This window comes from Sparus aurata, chromosome 14 (genome assembly GCF_900880675.1).
Source record: "Sparus aurata chromosome 14, fSpaAur1.1, whole genome shotgun sequence".
NCBI lineage: Eukaryota > Metazoa > Chordata > Actinopteri > Spariformes > Sparidae > Sparus > Sparus aurata.
In genome coordinates, this window is record NC_044200.1 from 18211001 (window position 1) to 18224868 (window position 13868).

A 13868-nucleotide genomic window follows, 5' to 3' on the forward strand; every position below is an offset into this window, starting at 1 on the left:
ATTCCATGTCAACTGGGTTTAACATCTGCTGATGAGGAAGTCAGTGCGATAGGATCAAAAGCTCCACAAAAGCCTCAAGAGATGCTGAGCTGACCTTGTGGTAAGAGCATTTGTATTGTCTGACAAAACAATTAACCAATATTACAACTTAAATCAAAATAAAGGCTAACAAATCATAATGAGTTAAATTAATACTAATTTTGAGAGAAAAGATTGCGAATACAGACCTCACATAATTATTATTTTTTTTTTTTTCGCAGAGCAAGCTGCAAAAATCTAGACACAATCTGACAAATTAGTATCATTAGGCTCAGATTCGCTTGAAAATCATTATTCTCATAGTTGTTGACTGTTTACATGCTTTTAATTTAACATTTTTGAATTAAATTAAATTCTTTATACAATCAGGATATTAGTGTGTTTCGAGTGGGATTATAACACTATTGTTCTGTGCTGTTTTTACGATATCGATGTGTTTGTTTAAGATTTCCCGCGTGTTACTGGAATAATACGTCAGCCTGGGATTAAGGGATGTGGGCTGGCCCTGTGATATCCAAGGCTATCCTCCAACTCTGTCTCAATAGGACCTCAGCTGCGGTTGTTGGTGTGTCGTCGAGCACAGACGAGAGCATTTCAGCGAGATCTGACACAGTGAACGACTGAGCCGGACCGGTTTTGTCGGAATAACAGTCTGTCTCCGGCTGTGGACGCGACACGGGAGGACAGATGCGGGATAAATCTGCGGGTATCTGAGCAGAAGAAAGGATGGATTCCTGAGGTTTGTGTGTGTGTGGTTTTTTTTTCTCTTCTTCTTCTGTTTCCTCTCTCCGGAGCGCTCATTTCGTTTTTTGGTGGAGAGTGATGAATGAAAAAGACACACAAGAAGAAAAACACAATCCGACTTTACCATGGATGCGAGAGCGCAGTGATGCTGTGAGTGAATAAAGTCGGGCGCAATCAGTATAAATAGATATAAAGAATAAAATCAAATAAGTTGTGCGGGAGTGATTGAGCGTTTCCACCGGATCGGATGCGGCAGATGTTAGTTTGCTGAGGACGGGTTCACTGATCCTGAGGACCGAGCAGACCCCCCCTCTCTGTACCCCGGTAGAGGATGGTCCCCGGGGCCCCCAGCACCACCACCACCATGCTCCCCGCCTCCGAGGCTGCCAAGATCTACCAGACCAACTACGTGCGCAACTCCCGCGCCATCGGCGTCCTGTGGGCCATCTTCACCATCCTCTTCGCCATCGTCAACGTGGTGTGCTTCATCCAGCCGTACTGGATCGGGGACGGCGTGGACACTCCGCAGGCGGGCTACTTCGGTCTGTTCCACTACTGCATCGGAAACGGGCTGTCCCGGGACTTGACCTGTCAGGGCAGCTTCACCGAGTTCAGCGCCATCCCCTCCGGTGCGTTCAAGGCCGCCTCCTTCTTCATCGGCATGTCCATGGTGCTGGTGCTCACCTGCATCGGCTGCTTCGCGCTCTTCTTCTTCTGCAGCACCGGCACCGTGTACAAGATCTGCGGCTGGATGCAGCTGGCAGCAGGTAGGAGACTGTCTGTCTGTCTGTCTGTCTGTCTGACTACAGGTGGAAGTTCAGCAAAGTGTTCTGTCAAAGTGTTGGTCCAGTGGAGCTCGAACTGATCCAGATGTTCTCCTCCTTTTTGAGGTCTACATATACTCACTGCAGCTCAAATGATGTCCAGGAAGTTGTCTGCTTAACACTATAGTTTCCTCAGGCAGACTGTAAAAAAAATAGCCAAATTAAGATTGAAACATAAAAAAAAATCCTACAAACATCCAATCCAGATGTTCTCCTCCCTTTTCAGGTCAAGAGATAATAATTTTAGCTCAAATAATGTCCAGGAAATTGTTTGTTCGACCCTTATTTTTTCACAAACGACGATCTCTCCTGCTTTTCTAGATCGTGACTCTATAAAACTGTAAAGACTTGTGAGAAGATGACAACCGAACACTAAAAAAAAATGACATCTTCTTTGAGCTCTAACGAGATTACTCAGAGCTCAAATGATCAAGAGATTAATTCCACAATCATATAATTCACTGGAAATTGTTTTACCGTCATCTCCTCAAGCAGACTGTAAGAAAGAAAATAAATAGATCAAGATTAGGAGAACAGCTGACAGTTTAACCTACAAATCCAGATGTTCTTACCCTTTTTTGAGGTTAATAAATACTCTCCATAGCTCAAATAATGCAGAGGAAATTGTTTGTTTAGCTCTCATTTCCTCACTCGGACTGTAAAAACATATCAAGTTTAGGATTGAAACATAAAAAATGAGATGTTCGGCTTTTTTAGATAATAGACTCTAAAATCCAAAATTCATCCTACGTTTCAGGATTGTTTGAGCTCTCGTGAGATTAACGACTCAGAGATTAATTTCACAGTCATATCATTTGCTGGTTTTACCTTCATTCTCTTGTAAAAGAATAATCAAATTTTAGGTTGGAAACATCTGACCGCAGATTATATTTAGGTATCCAGATGTTGTCGTGCCTTTTTTAGGGGTCAAATACACACAATGCTTTTGTCAGAGAATGGACTCAATACTATACACTGGTTCGAAATCAAATGGGATTACTCAGAGTTTAAATGATTAGGAGTTTAATTAAACAATCATATAATTAGCCGGAAATTGTCTGTTTTGCTCTCATTTCCCTGCCCAGACTGATCAAGTTTAGGAGGAAAACAACCGTTTCTGTAGATGTTATCCTGTGAAACCTCGTTTTTTATAGAGCGCTCTCTGCGGTTGCCAGAGCCCTGATAAAACATTATGTAACGGTCTGAAGTGTAGGTGGAGTGACAACCGCCTTGAGGGAGCGGAAGACCTCAACATTGAAAAGTACTCTGTGTGCTGACGCCTAAAGAGTTAAACAATGACAAACATTTGTATTTATTTTTTTACAACTGCATAACCGGATTTTGCAGACAGTGGTACAAACATGTTCAAATATGCATTTTCTTATGTGTTTTTTCGTCCGAAAGCTTTGATGTTCATGGTTTCAGTCGCTTTGATGAAACTTATTCCAACGTACATCAAGAATTTTGTCATATTTCAGCCAAAAAAACTGTAATTAACCCGACTCGGTATTGTATAAACTCTCATAGAAACAGGTAAGTCCTTCATTGTGCCTTTCAAGAGGAGGCTCTCTCATCTTCGAACCCACCATGCACCTCAAATAAAAACACAAACACACGTAAAAGTAAGTAGGAAGGCAAAATCGCAGTCTCAGGGACATTTAGTGTGAGTTTCTTTCTGCCTTTAATTACTTTTTGTCAGATTTCCAACCTCCTCGCCGAATGCAGACCGAATTTCTCTGCATGTGCACAGATCTTGATTCCCTTCCAAACTTATATTTTTCAACTCACTGGTGCAGCTCGGCTTTATTTCTTGGCCAACTATTTCAGCACACGAGGGGAGCAGCAGTGAACGTCAAGACGAACAACTTTACTTTTCTCTGCATTTCTACATGAATTATGGAGCAACAGAACCGATGCTTTTTAAAGGGTCTATCTCAACAGAACATTCCTAATTTTGTTCCTTAGTTCGATTTATCATGTAGTTGGATCTCTTTGGGAATATGATGGTAATCATATATATGTTTAAATAATCTCACACTGATATCAGTTTGTTCTGCCCTTTTTTAAACTTCTGAATCTTTCCCAGATGTTTTTTCATTATTGCCGCCTAGATAAGAGGCTTTTTCATCAGTTTTAAGAAAAGTTGGTAGTACAAGCAGTCCATGTCCATCAGCAAAAATCAAGGCTAGAAACTGACCTGACATTTCGTCCAAAAGATCTGTTTTTCTTGCCACTAACGCGATTCGAAAATGTTAATATATCTTGCTAACAAGATCTTGTGCTTTCGGGCTTACAATTGTTGAAACATGGTCTTGAACAGTGGTCACTGGCTTGGTAGCTGCCTCAGCTGTCACACGGCCGACATCCCGCCCTCCACCTGACATGAACGTCAGCTCATAAATGTAATTTATTGTAGAAATGTTGATACGAAACTTACATATTTTAACATATTAGTGCTGGCAAGTCTTTTGATATTCATGTGCCGGAATTTTACACTTAAGGTTGTGTCATCTGCAAACATACACACATTTTTGAATGAGCTAAATCTCGATAAATTTTAGCCTGTGAGTGATAAACAACAAATTTACAGGTGAGGGTGGGTCGTCACGTTTACACAAAGTGGACCCAAACTTAGTAACTTCCCAAATTTTGTAGCAACAAAAGGCAGACGACAAAACAGGAGAAGGCCAAGAAACAACAGCAAAACAAAGTACATCCCAAAAGGCAAAGTGAAAAACAGGAAGGGCAAAAAGAGAACAGACAAACTGACAAAGAGAGAGGGGAAGACAAGAACTTAAACACACAAGGGGGGATAAACAATTGAACACAGGTGAGTGAAAAGGGCGAGAAAACAGACAAAGGGAGGAAATTAAAAGCAAAACATGACACATGAGGACTTAACTCAAACAACATTAGTAGTGAACCTCTTAACACGCTGTGATAGAAAAAGGACTGTTAATAGAAACAACCGGACGAGTATGTAAATGAAGGCGCTGTAATTAAAGCCAAGAACAAGATAATTTGATTTTATTCCTGTGAGGAAATTAATGGCATCGGACCAATTTACACCCCTGCAGAGAAACATGACGAATAACGACTGATAAAAGAAGTTTTTTTTTGCATAATTTATGGTTTCAAAATTCATATAAATCCAATTTGCGTGTATAAATAATAGCACGGCATCGTACTCTGCATCTTCATGCTTGTTCTCAGATAAGAATTAAACGTCACAAGCAATAAAGATCACATTTATAGAGAGTGTGCTTCTGTTATTGCCTGCAGGAACACATAGCGGGTTGAACATGTGTCCCAAAATTACACTGACCACAGATCCGCAATCTAACAAACCATTGCTTAGCTTTAGAGGTCAGCAGAGCCATCAACCAGCTGTAAGGCCTCATCTAAACACTATGTTCCCCCCAAAAAATCACCCCTCTGTCTCAGAAGCATCCTCTGTATCAAACCCCAGCAGCTGTGAGCTGGATGATCTTGAAGAGAAGGCGCTACGAGGAGCCTGATCACAGTCTAATGAGTGGCACAGCCTTGCAGTCTCAGCCTTTGCAGTTTTTTTTTTTTGTCGCAGATCAAAGCTGCTTCTTATTCCTCAGAGTCACATGTTGGCTTTCCCCAGTTTTCTTTTTCCCCCCCATCGTGTCAGGGGAGCAGATTTCTAGAAACTAGCACAGTTGATTCAGTCGTCTCTGGTGGTTGTGTGCGAATAATTAGCAGCGGTGGAGAGTAACTTAGTACATTTACTCTTGCGCGGTGCTTGAACTTTTTGAAGCGCTTCTGTGTTTACATTTCTCGCGACTTTACTCTTCTGCGCTACATGCATTTATCTTAAGAGCACATTTCACATGAAAACATATGGTGAGTGCTGCAACTATTGATTATTTTCCCTATCAAACGGCTTATAAGTTCTTTAGTCCATAATATCTCAGAAAACAATAAAAAAGTTGATCACAATTTCAAAAATCACAGACTGACGTATTGAAATTGTCAAAAACACAGACATTTTTAGTTTCATATCATCGAACAGGACAAAGACAGACGGCAAATCCTGACATTAGAGCATTTCTCTGGCGTTTCTGTTGAAACAATTACTCAATTATATACTATTCTTTTATAACAATTTCATGTTTCAGATGAGTCGTTAGCTCCGTAGAGAGATTTCTCTGGTTTTGCATCACACTCTTGATGCATATTTAAAAAGAGGATCAGAATCGATGGAGCAGAACCGGAGATGTGTCCGTTTTCGAACACATTCTTATCTCTCGTTTAAAAACCTGGTGTCTACATTACCCACAATGCAGCTTGGTCTCAGACGGTTCACTCGGATATCCAGCAAGGTTGAGTTCAGTTTGTGTATCTCTTTGAAGAGTTTGGCATTATTGCTGTTGCCATCTTGGGTTTTTTGGACATGCTGGGAAGCTGCTTCCCTAAAATATACTCGCTCTGTCATCTAATTTACTCTAAATGGGACCTTTATTTAAGAAAATGAGCATCATGCTGAGTTGAAGAAGACTTTTAACTAGAGACTGAGACCAACAACTCTTTAGGAAGCTGTTCACTGGGGTAAGAAATCAAGTGAGAAGTAGGGTCATTTTCACATAAGCTTATATAGAATCTGACTTCTTTTTGAAACCATTGGAGTCGCCCCCTTCTGGCCAATAGGAAGTGCTTAAATTTAAGGTACTTCACACTGGATTCACTTCTAACACCTGGGAGCTCCGTCAGTGAGATTCAGGTGTGTTATGCTAGTAGTGGCTAATGTAGCCTCAAACTGCTAGCCACAAAAGGCTTTGCACCATTTTTTCCACTCATGCTGTACTCCTCAAGATCTGTAAACACACATTAATGTATAAAATCAGTGCAGCTACCCTTTAACTAATTGTTTAAGGCCATTATGCAATAAATTACAGAAAGCAGAGAGTCCCAAAATAATATATTTGTAGCATAAATCTTACTCTTTTCTTCTCTTCTACCACATTAATTACCATCGCAGCCCATCAGATTTATCTTGTGGCTCCGCGCCAAGGTTGGCAATCTAGGTTACTGAACTGTGATTCATCAGGATTAACAATCTTATATCAGAATTTAGAAAAATGTATCAGCCAAAGGTCAAATTTGTTTTGCAATACAAAAACAAGCACTTTTCCTTTGATGCGTACAGTTCATCGGGCTCCTCACAGTTTACAGCAACTCTTCAACTCGCGCCTCTGTCGGCATCACTCATCCGCCTCACTCACACAGAAAACTCGGCCTCCGCGAAATCTGCCATTAAAAGATTTTATAGGCAATATGGAGGTGCTTTCAGTCTCTAAGCCCGCTGGGATTGTGAAAAAATCCTCCCAGTCAGATGTCATTTCAGGTGGTCTGGTGCCGCCGTGATGTGCTATCAAAGGCAGCACACGCCGCTCAGAGGCAGCCGTCCTCTCCAGCGATGGGACGTCCTGAATGTTTGATGAGCACTTCTGGTGGATAAAGACATTTCAGGAAAAGAAGCTACCAGTTAATGATGATCGCTGTTACTATGTCCCCGCTTTCTTTGTCTCTTTTTTGTTGGTTTGTTTTATGGTTTTAAGCAAGTGTTTTGCATAATTTTGCAGAGGATTTGGCAGGCGAACATCAGACAGAAGTGAAATGTTTTTTTCTCTTCACTTTTCTTCTCCAATCACCCGACAAACCTTGAGGCAAAAGTCACCTCTGCCACGACAGGAAGATATAAGACGACACAACTTAGATATTGAGGTACTGGTTTCTAAAACGTTTTAATGGTCCATTTGTTTGTTGGTTGGTTTGTTAGAAGGATCACACAAAAACTGCTGAACGGATTTACACCAAACTTGGATGGAGGATGTGTCGCGGTCCAGAATAGACCCCATTAACTCGGTGTGAATCTGAACCTGGTGTGATTTTTCTCACTTTCTCAGGGCGTTTTTTTCCAACATTCGTGTTGATTTGTCAGGGAGGGATTTAGGTGGCTGCTATCTATGAAGGGTAGATGGGATCGTTGGGCTTTGTGGGTGGAGGTATGCGCTCTACCTCTAGTTTATTGATGTGTTTTGATCAGTAACAAGCCTTTGTTGGATGTCATCTTCCTTCCCCTTTTTTTATTGATACCAAAGTTAAGAAAAAAATGTGTTTTCTTCACAAATTGTCTTTTTTATCCTCCAGTTAAGTTCCAGAGACGTGCTGAATCACACCACAAAGACCTTCTTTGTTGTTTTTTTTCTTCCTATCTGTATTTTTCAGATGAATTAAACAGCCCTCTAAAAAGGCAATCGGATGATGATAAACACAAAATGGACTTTCCACAACCTAACGACCCATAAGGTCATTAATGGCCTGATTATTTATACATAAAGCCATAATAAGTGATATATTTGACATTAACGAATCCATTAGTCACAACTTATAAAACCCTGTTAAAAGCATTCCTGACTACAGAGTGTCAGCGGTGATGAAACAGGTGAGGTGCTCAGCGTGGAGCAGCAGGCAGAGAGAGGCTCAGACGTGAGGCTGCACGTCGGCGCTCAATAACCTGGATGGCCTCCAGAGCGCCGGCGGCCATCTGGATCTCACACATATGAAGATTGCCGTGGCATGAACAGCTGTCCTTTTTTTTCTGTGGCTGTAAATCCATAGAAATCCATAGAAATAGATGTGGCTTTACTCGGAGTGCTGTTGAAGCGTTTCCAACTCGCGGTCCATTTCCTGGTTGTCTGACCAGCAGCTCCCCGAGCAGTAAGTGGCTTCCCTCGTGGTGCTCTCTGCCTACTAAGTGGTCCGGCATTCGGGGCCAGAAATAAAAGGGTCCATTTGGTAGCTGGAGGTTTATTGATCCAAAATGTTGCTCTGCAGAAAGTCAGGAAACTGGGGGACATCTGCATGTACTGCAGTTCAGGACAGAACAGTGCCGGCTGCCGTATGTTTGACGCATGATAACACAGTTTGATAAAGCGCCCGACTGATATGATTATTTGACTGCTCGGTGCGTCGTGCGGTATTCAATTTTACACCTCTTCAGAAAGATGTCAAGTGGAACCGGGGCGTGCTGCTTATCACTGTCACATTGTGTTTTGGAGGGGAAACGCAGAGACACTATCACGCTGCGTCTGCGAGATAATGAGAACTGATCCAGGGAATATTTGAAAGCTGAAGTCTTCATATTGAAATACTGCTCGAGCTATTTCTGTCCATATAATAATTAAATCAGATGTCATATTTAGCCCTTAACATAGGACACGATACGTTCAACGTTCCGTCCTGACAGCAGACGCAATAGAAATCAAATTTTTGGCTTTTTTTTTTCACTTTATATTCCTTTATTTAGAGTCAGAAAGAACATCGACCCACCGTTATAACTCGAACGCTTTTCATTTCTCACTTTTCAATTTCAGCTCAACAACACTATGAGCTCTGAGTTGATTATTGTATTCATTAGGGCTGCTACATGAAATGAAATAAGATGCAATGATGATCTGTTTGGTACACACCCCAACAAACGACAAAGGTGTTGCAACAATTGTAATCCCCACTAATCATATCACAATCGCTGTATTTGTCAGAATAAACACAAAATGAATTTTCTTTACTTTACCATATCGTGCAAACCCCTGTTCACTGTGTTCACTTTACATGCAAGCCACGATTTCCATTTCTCCGAAGTGGAGCGAGTCTAACTCTCAGATCACAGCAGGGGGGTTGGGGACGTTCATCGTGGTCTGGAAACTGTGTCCTTCTTGCAATTTATCTCAAATGTGAACTTCAATTTAGAAAAGAGCTCTTTTTGCAATTACTAATATTAAACATACATTCATCATCACATATACATGTGCATTTAATACATGTGGGATCCTTTTCACATGTGAGGCGTTTCCATCTACATGTGCACGCGTGATTATCAGATATTTAACTTATAAAATGTAAAACAACAATCTTGCAGGCAAGGTTTTAACGTTCAATCTTGACTTTGGAAAACGCAGCCGAGTAAACAAACACACAACGAGGTTTATTTAGTATCAGTTCGGAAGCTTTCGATCATCCTCTGCAGATGGAGTTTGGACAGTTTTTGTGGAACTGTAGTTGCTCAGATTTTCGTTTTCCTTGGTCTTGTCTTGTCCTCTGCACAGTTTTATATTTGCACTCGAGCATTTGCCTTTCAACTTAAACTTTTAGCTTTGTTTTCGTGTACAACTTCCAAGTAAATGTCAGTTGCACCATGTAATAGTGACATAAAGGCGCTATCTGCGTTTAGATTTGCGCCATGCAATTTTTTCCTGCCACCCACCACGAAATCACCCGGGAAAATGGCAAGCCAGCCGGGCCCGCAGCCTGGCACCATTTCTATCTGTTTTCGTGTCTCCATTATAGACTAATTGATTGAATAAACTCCAGTTCTGTCCTGTGTTGTTGGTAGTTGTGACTCTAAGGAGAACTGAAGCAATCCAGTTGTCTTCGCGCCAGCATTGAATTGCTAGTGGGTGGGAAAGTTGTCTGTTGCTACGATAAGTACATTTTGCATTGTTGTACACTTGAGTATCCATATAAGTGCAAAAGCTGAGGCTCAAAAGTTGCTGATGAGCATGAAAACAGGTGAGAAAACATTCAATATGAAGACGGAGAACTCTTTAAAGTGCTTAAAAAAACTCCAGGGGCAGCTTCATCTGCTGACGGAGTTCATGTGAAGTGGTCAAAAGCTCCAGAACAGCTATTAAATGGACCTCTTTCACCTTATTACGTTGTTGTTTTCACATGTTATTACTTATGTGAGATATCTGATTATCACACGAGCAAATATCAAGCCAGTTTTACACCTATTATATATCTCTCCACATGTAAAACTAAAATGTGCCGAATAAACCTCTGAAATCACTCGTCTGCTAGAAATACTTTGCTTGCCCTTGTAAAAAAATAGACATTAAATAAATAAATAAAAGCTTGAATCTGCTGGCAATAATTGGCTGTTGATCAAAGCATCTCTAATTTAAGGGAAAAAGAGCCCACGTCAGTGTGAGCTGTGAGAACATTTTCAGTGTGGTCGGTCTGGATTTAAAGCAGAGCAGCTAATGACATCAGCTCGGTCTTTATCCTCTCATACATATAATGAAGGACCGGAAGAGTCTGAGAGGCTTTGCAGTGATGTAACAAAACCGCACATGAGACTTATACGCCGGTGTGGACACACACAGAGGAAGCTATTAGCTGGGGGGAAAAAAAGGAAAGGGAAATCTAAGTGATGTCTTCACCTGGTGGTTTTTAGATGAAACCCTCTGCCCTCTTTTCCTTTATCCTCCATCTAAAGTGCTCAGCTGGTTCAACCCCCCCGGCCGCCTGCCTTCTGGAAAGTAAAAACATTATTTCTTTCATGCTCAGACAGGGCTCAGCACACACACACACACACACACACACACACACACACACAAAAAAGGCTACAGAAGCAGAAACAAAAAGCGAGATGGAGACGCATTCAGAGTGAATCAGCCAAATTAAAAGGCAGCCGAGTCAGCTGAAGCTCACAGATCTAAACCACAGAGTCTGAGGATTAAGAAAGTGGATCACCTCCTTTGGCTGAAGAGGCTTTTAAAGGGACAGTCAACGATCTGTGACCTCAATCAGTTCACTTGTAGGAACTGACACTTTTATAGCCTCGGTGACCTCCTTCGACAGCTGCATTCTAGCAGCGTTTCAGAGAAGAACAGCCACGACGATGCGACAGAAACATTTTACAAGAGCAACGACCAGAAGGAAGTTAATACAACCGTATCATCATTAGTTTCTTGAGAATAAAACTTTTTAATCTTTGGTGATAAAATAACTCATTAAGTCCTCTAATCTAATGGCAATCCAGTATTTTTATTACATTGCCTGCCCAACAATTCTTCATTTAAGCACTCAAAATGAAGTAGAGGAGATGGGAATTTAACGTCCAGGTACTGTATGTTTGAGGGCAGACCTGCTCTAACACTTGACTTACAGTCAACAACTTACATTAAAACTGATGTGACAAAAAGTTGTCAAAATAATGCCACTTTCAGGTCCATTCAGTAGGTGTCCCGCTGTCCCAATCTTCAGAGTAAATGTTGGCAAAGTTTCAGCAAAACAGGCAGCTTTTCAATTCTCTACTTTCAATGTTCAGTTTTATGTTGTTGTGACAACCCTTTGCTCATGGTCTAGTTAGGTTTAGGCACAAAAGGTACTTGCAGTAGGTGATTTGTTAATTTTTAACAGGGGGGATGGCCCAATGGGAGCCCCGACACACCTATGTACACCTCCCAAAGGACACTGTTGCAGGACACCTTAACCATAACTGTGACATTTCTAATTCTACAATTCCATTTTATCCAGTTGTCTTCCTTCTCTACCTACTACGATTGTCTTTTTATAACTCAATTAAAGTATTGAGTAAATACACCTTCAAATTGTAGCAGTGGACTGAGTTTATTCAGGCAGGGTTTCTCATGTTCTCATGTCATGTTACATGACGCCTTTGAATTTTTTACCATCTAAATAGAACAGGATTAGGCTGAACACTACGGAGCCCCTTAAGGGACATGGGGGAAAAAAAAATGATGGGTGAAAAAAAAAATGATGGGTGAAAAAAAGAAAAAGATGTCATTTTTGCTCCGTAGAACACCATAATGAGTTACTGCATATTTATCTGTTAGAGGACGTGTTTAAACCTGCAAGACCTGAATGTTGTCTAATTATTCCAACACACCATCAGAATAGGGAAATAAAGAGACTATACCCAAACCGCAGGGCCTCTCCCTGGTCTGATGTAAATTTTCCAGCTGCACAGCAAGCTAGGAACACAAGTCACATTTTCATAACAGAGAAACCGATGCTGTAGCGACGATCCATTGGGAGCACCACCCTGCCCCGACACACATACGTACACCTCCCAAAGGACATTGTTACAGGACACCTTAACCATAACTGTGACCATAAATCTTGTTAAAAATATTCAGAGGATTCACGCTGACAATTGTTGAAGCACAGTGGATTGCTAGCTGTAGTTTCCCCGGTAAACACACTGACCTCTTTGCGGGATGGAAATGTTGAGTTTTTTCAGAGAGGGCTTCCCTTCAATACAAATCGAGCCTTGACGCAGGACACCAATTGGTTTTATCAAGGCAGCGTTGACATTTCGGATTTTCAAATTTCTGTTTAAAGCCAGCATTAACAACATGTCTTTAAAATCTTGGAAAAATGTAACTTTAAATATGTACAATTAAGATACTTAGGCAAATTCCATCTGCTCAAAGGAAGATTATCATCAGCATCAGATGTAATACGACTGAAAGCTCCAGAGTAGTTACAAAATGGACCATTGACTTAAAACCAACTTTCAATTTTAAGTTGAATTTAATCTTCAATTAATAAAATAAGCAATACGTGTATAATACACTGAATTCTTTCATGTCAATGCAATAAATATAGAAAAAAGCATTTTTAACAGACAAACTATTCCAAATGTCAGAATAGTTTTTTGATATCATATTTGCCAGTTTCTTGTTGTCTTACATACACCTTACAATATGTTTGAGTCTGTCAGCCCTCCACTGATGAGTAAAGGTTGCTCTGTGCTCCCTTTTACCCCTTTAAACATCAAAAATATAGACTTTATGATATCGAGCACACAAAGCTCCACCAAAAAAAGGTTAAAGTCTGCCACCCAGATGATCAGCGACCTCCTTAATAGAGCTGTCAGCCAGAGAATAAATCTAAACACGGTGTTGGTGAGGCGACGTAAAGGTGTCACAGAGGACGAGGTGTTTTATGGGGTGTGTGGTCTGGTGGAGAGGTGAGATTGAACATCGCGTCCAAGATGCTGCAATCGCGGCCAGACGTGAGACCGTCATATCTGCCTGTCAGCTGCTCGCAAATCTGCTGCACCCAGGGGAGGCAGCTGACATTAATGTGCACTAACAATTTCATAGGTAACTGTGTAGTCAGTGCCGCGAGCTGTTGCAGCAGTTTGCTCTCTCCAACAAGGATTACGAGGTCTCTTATGATTTATCTGCAGTGCTGACATGGGCTACTACTGACCTTGATCTAAAAATAATATTATTAAAAGTATTCTTTGACACTTTTGTGAAGCACTTTAGAGATATAAAAACAGATAAATACAATTAGATAAATGACAAAAAGACAACAGCCATGCAAGTTTTCTTATTGAGAGCTAAACCATCAACAGCGTCATGAAATGATCATGCTAACAAACTTACCATCTTAGCTTAGCATGTTAGCATGTTA

The 13868-nt window shown here is 41.0% G+C and overlaps 1 protein-coding gene across 1 annotated transcript in view; it reads left to right on the plus strand.

Moving 5' to 3' along the window:
• The first annotated feature begins 546 nt into the window (after window positions 1-546).
• lhfpl3 (LHFPL tetraspan subfamily member 3) overlaps window positions 547-13868 on the plus strand; it is a 43044-nt gene continuing 29722 nt past the window's right edge. The window contains exon 1 of the mRNA XM_030440679.1: window positions 547-1550. Coding sequence (XP_030296539.1) covers window positions 1115-1550 — 436 coding nt within the window. The 5' untranslated portion in view covers window positions 547-1114. The remainder of the gene's footprint in view (window positions 1551-13868) is intronic.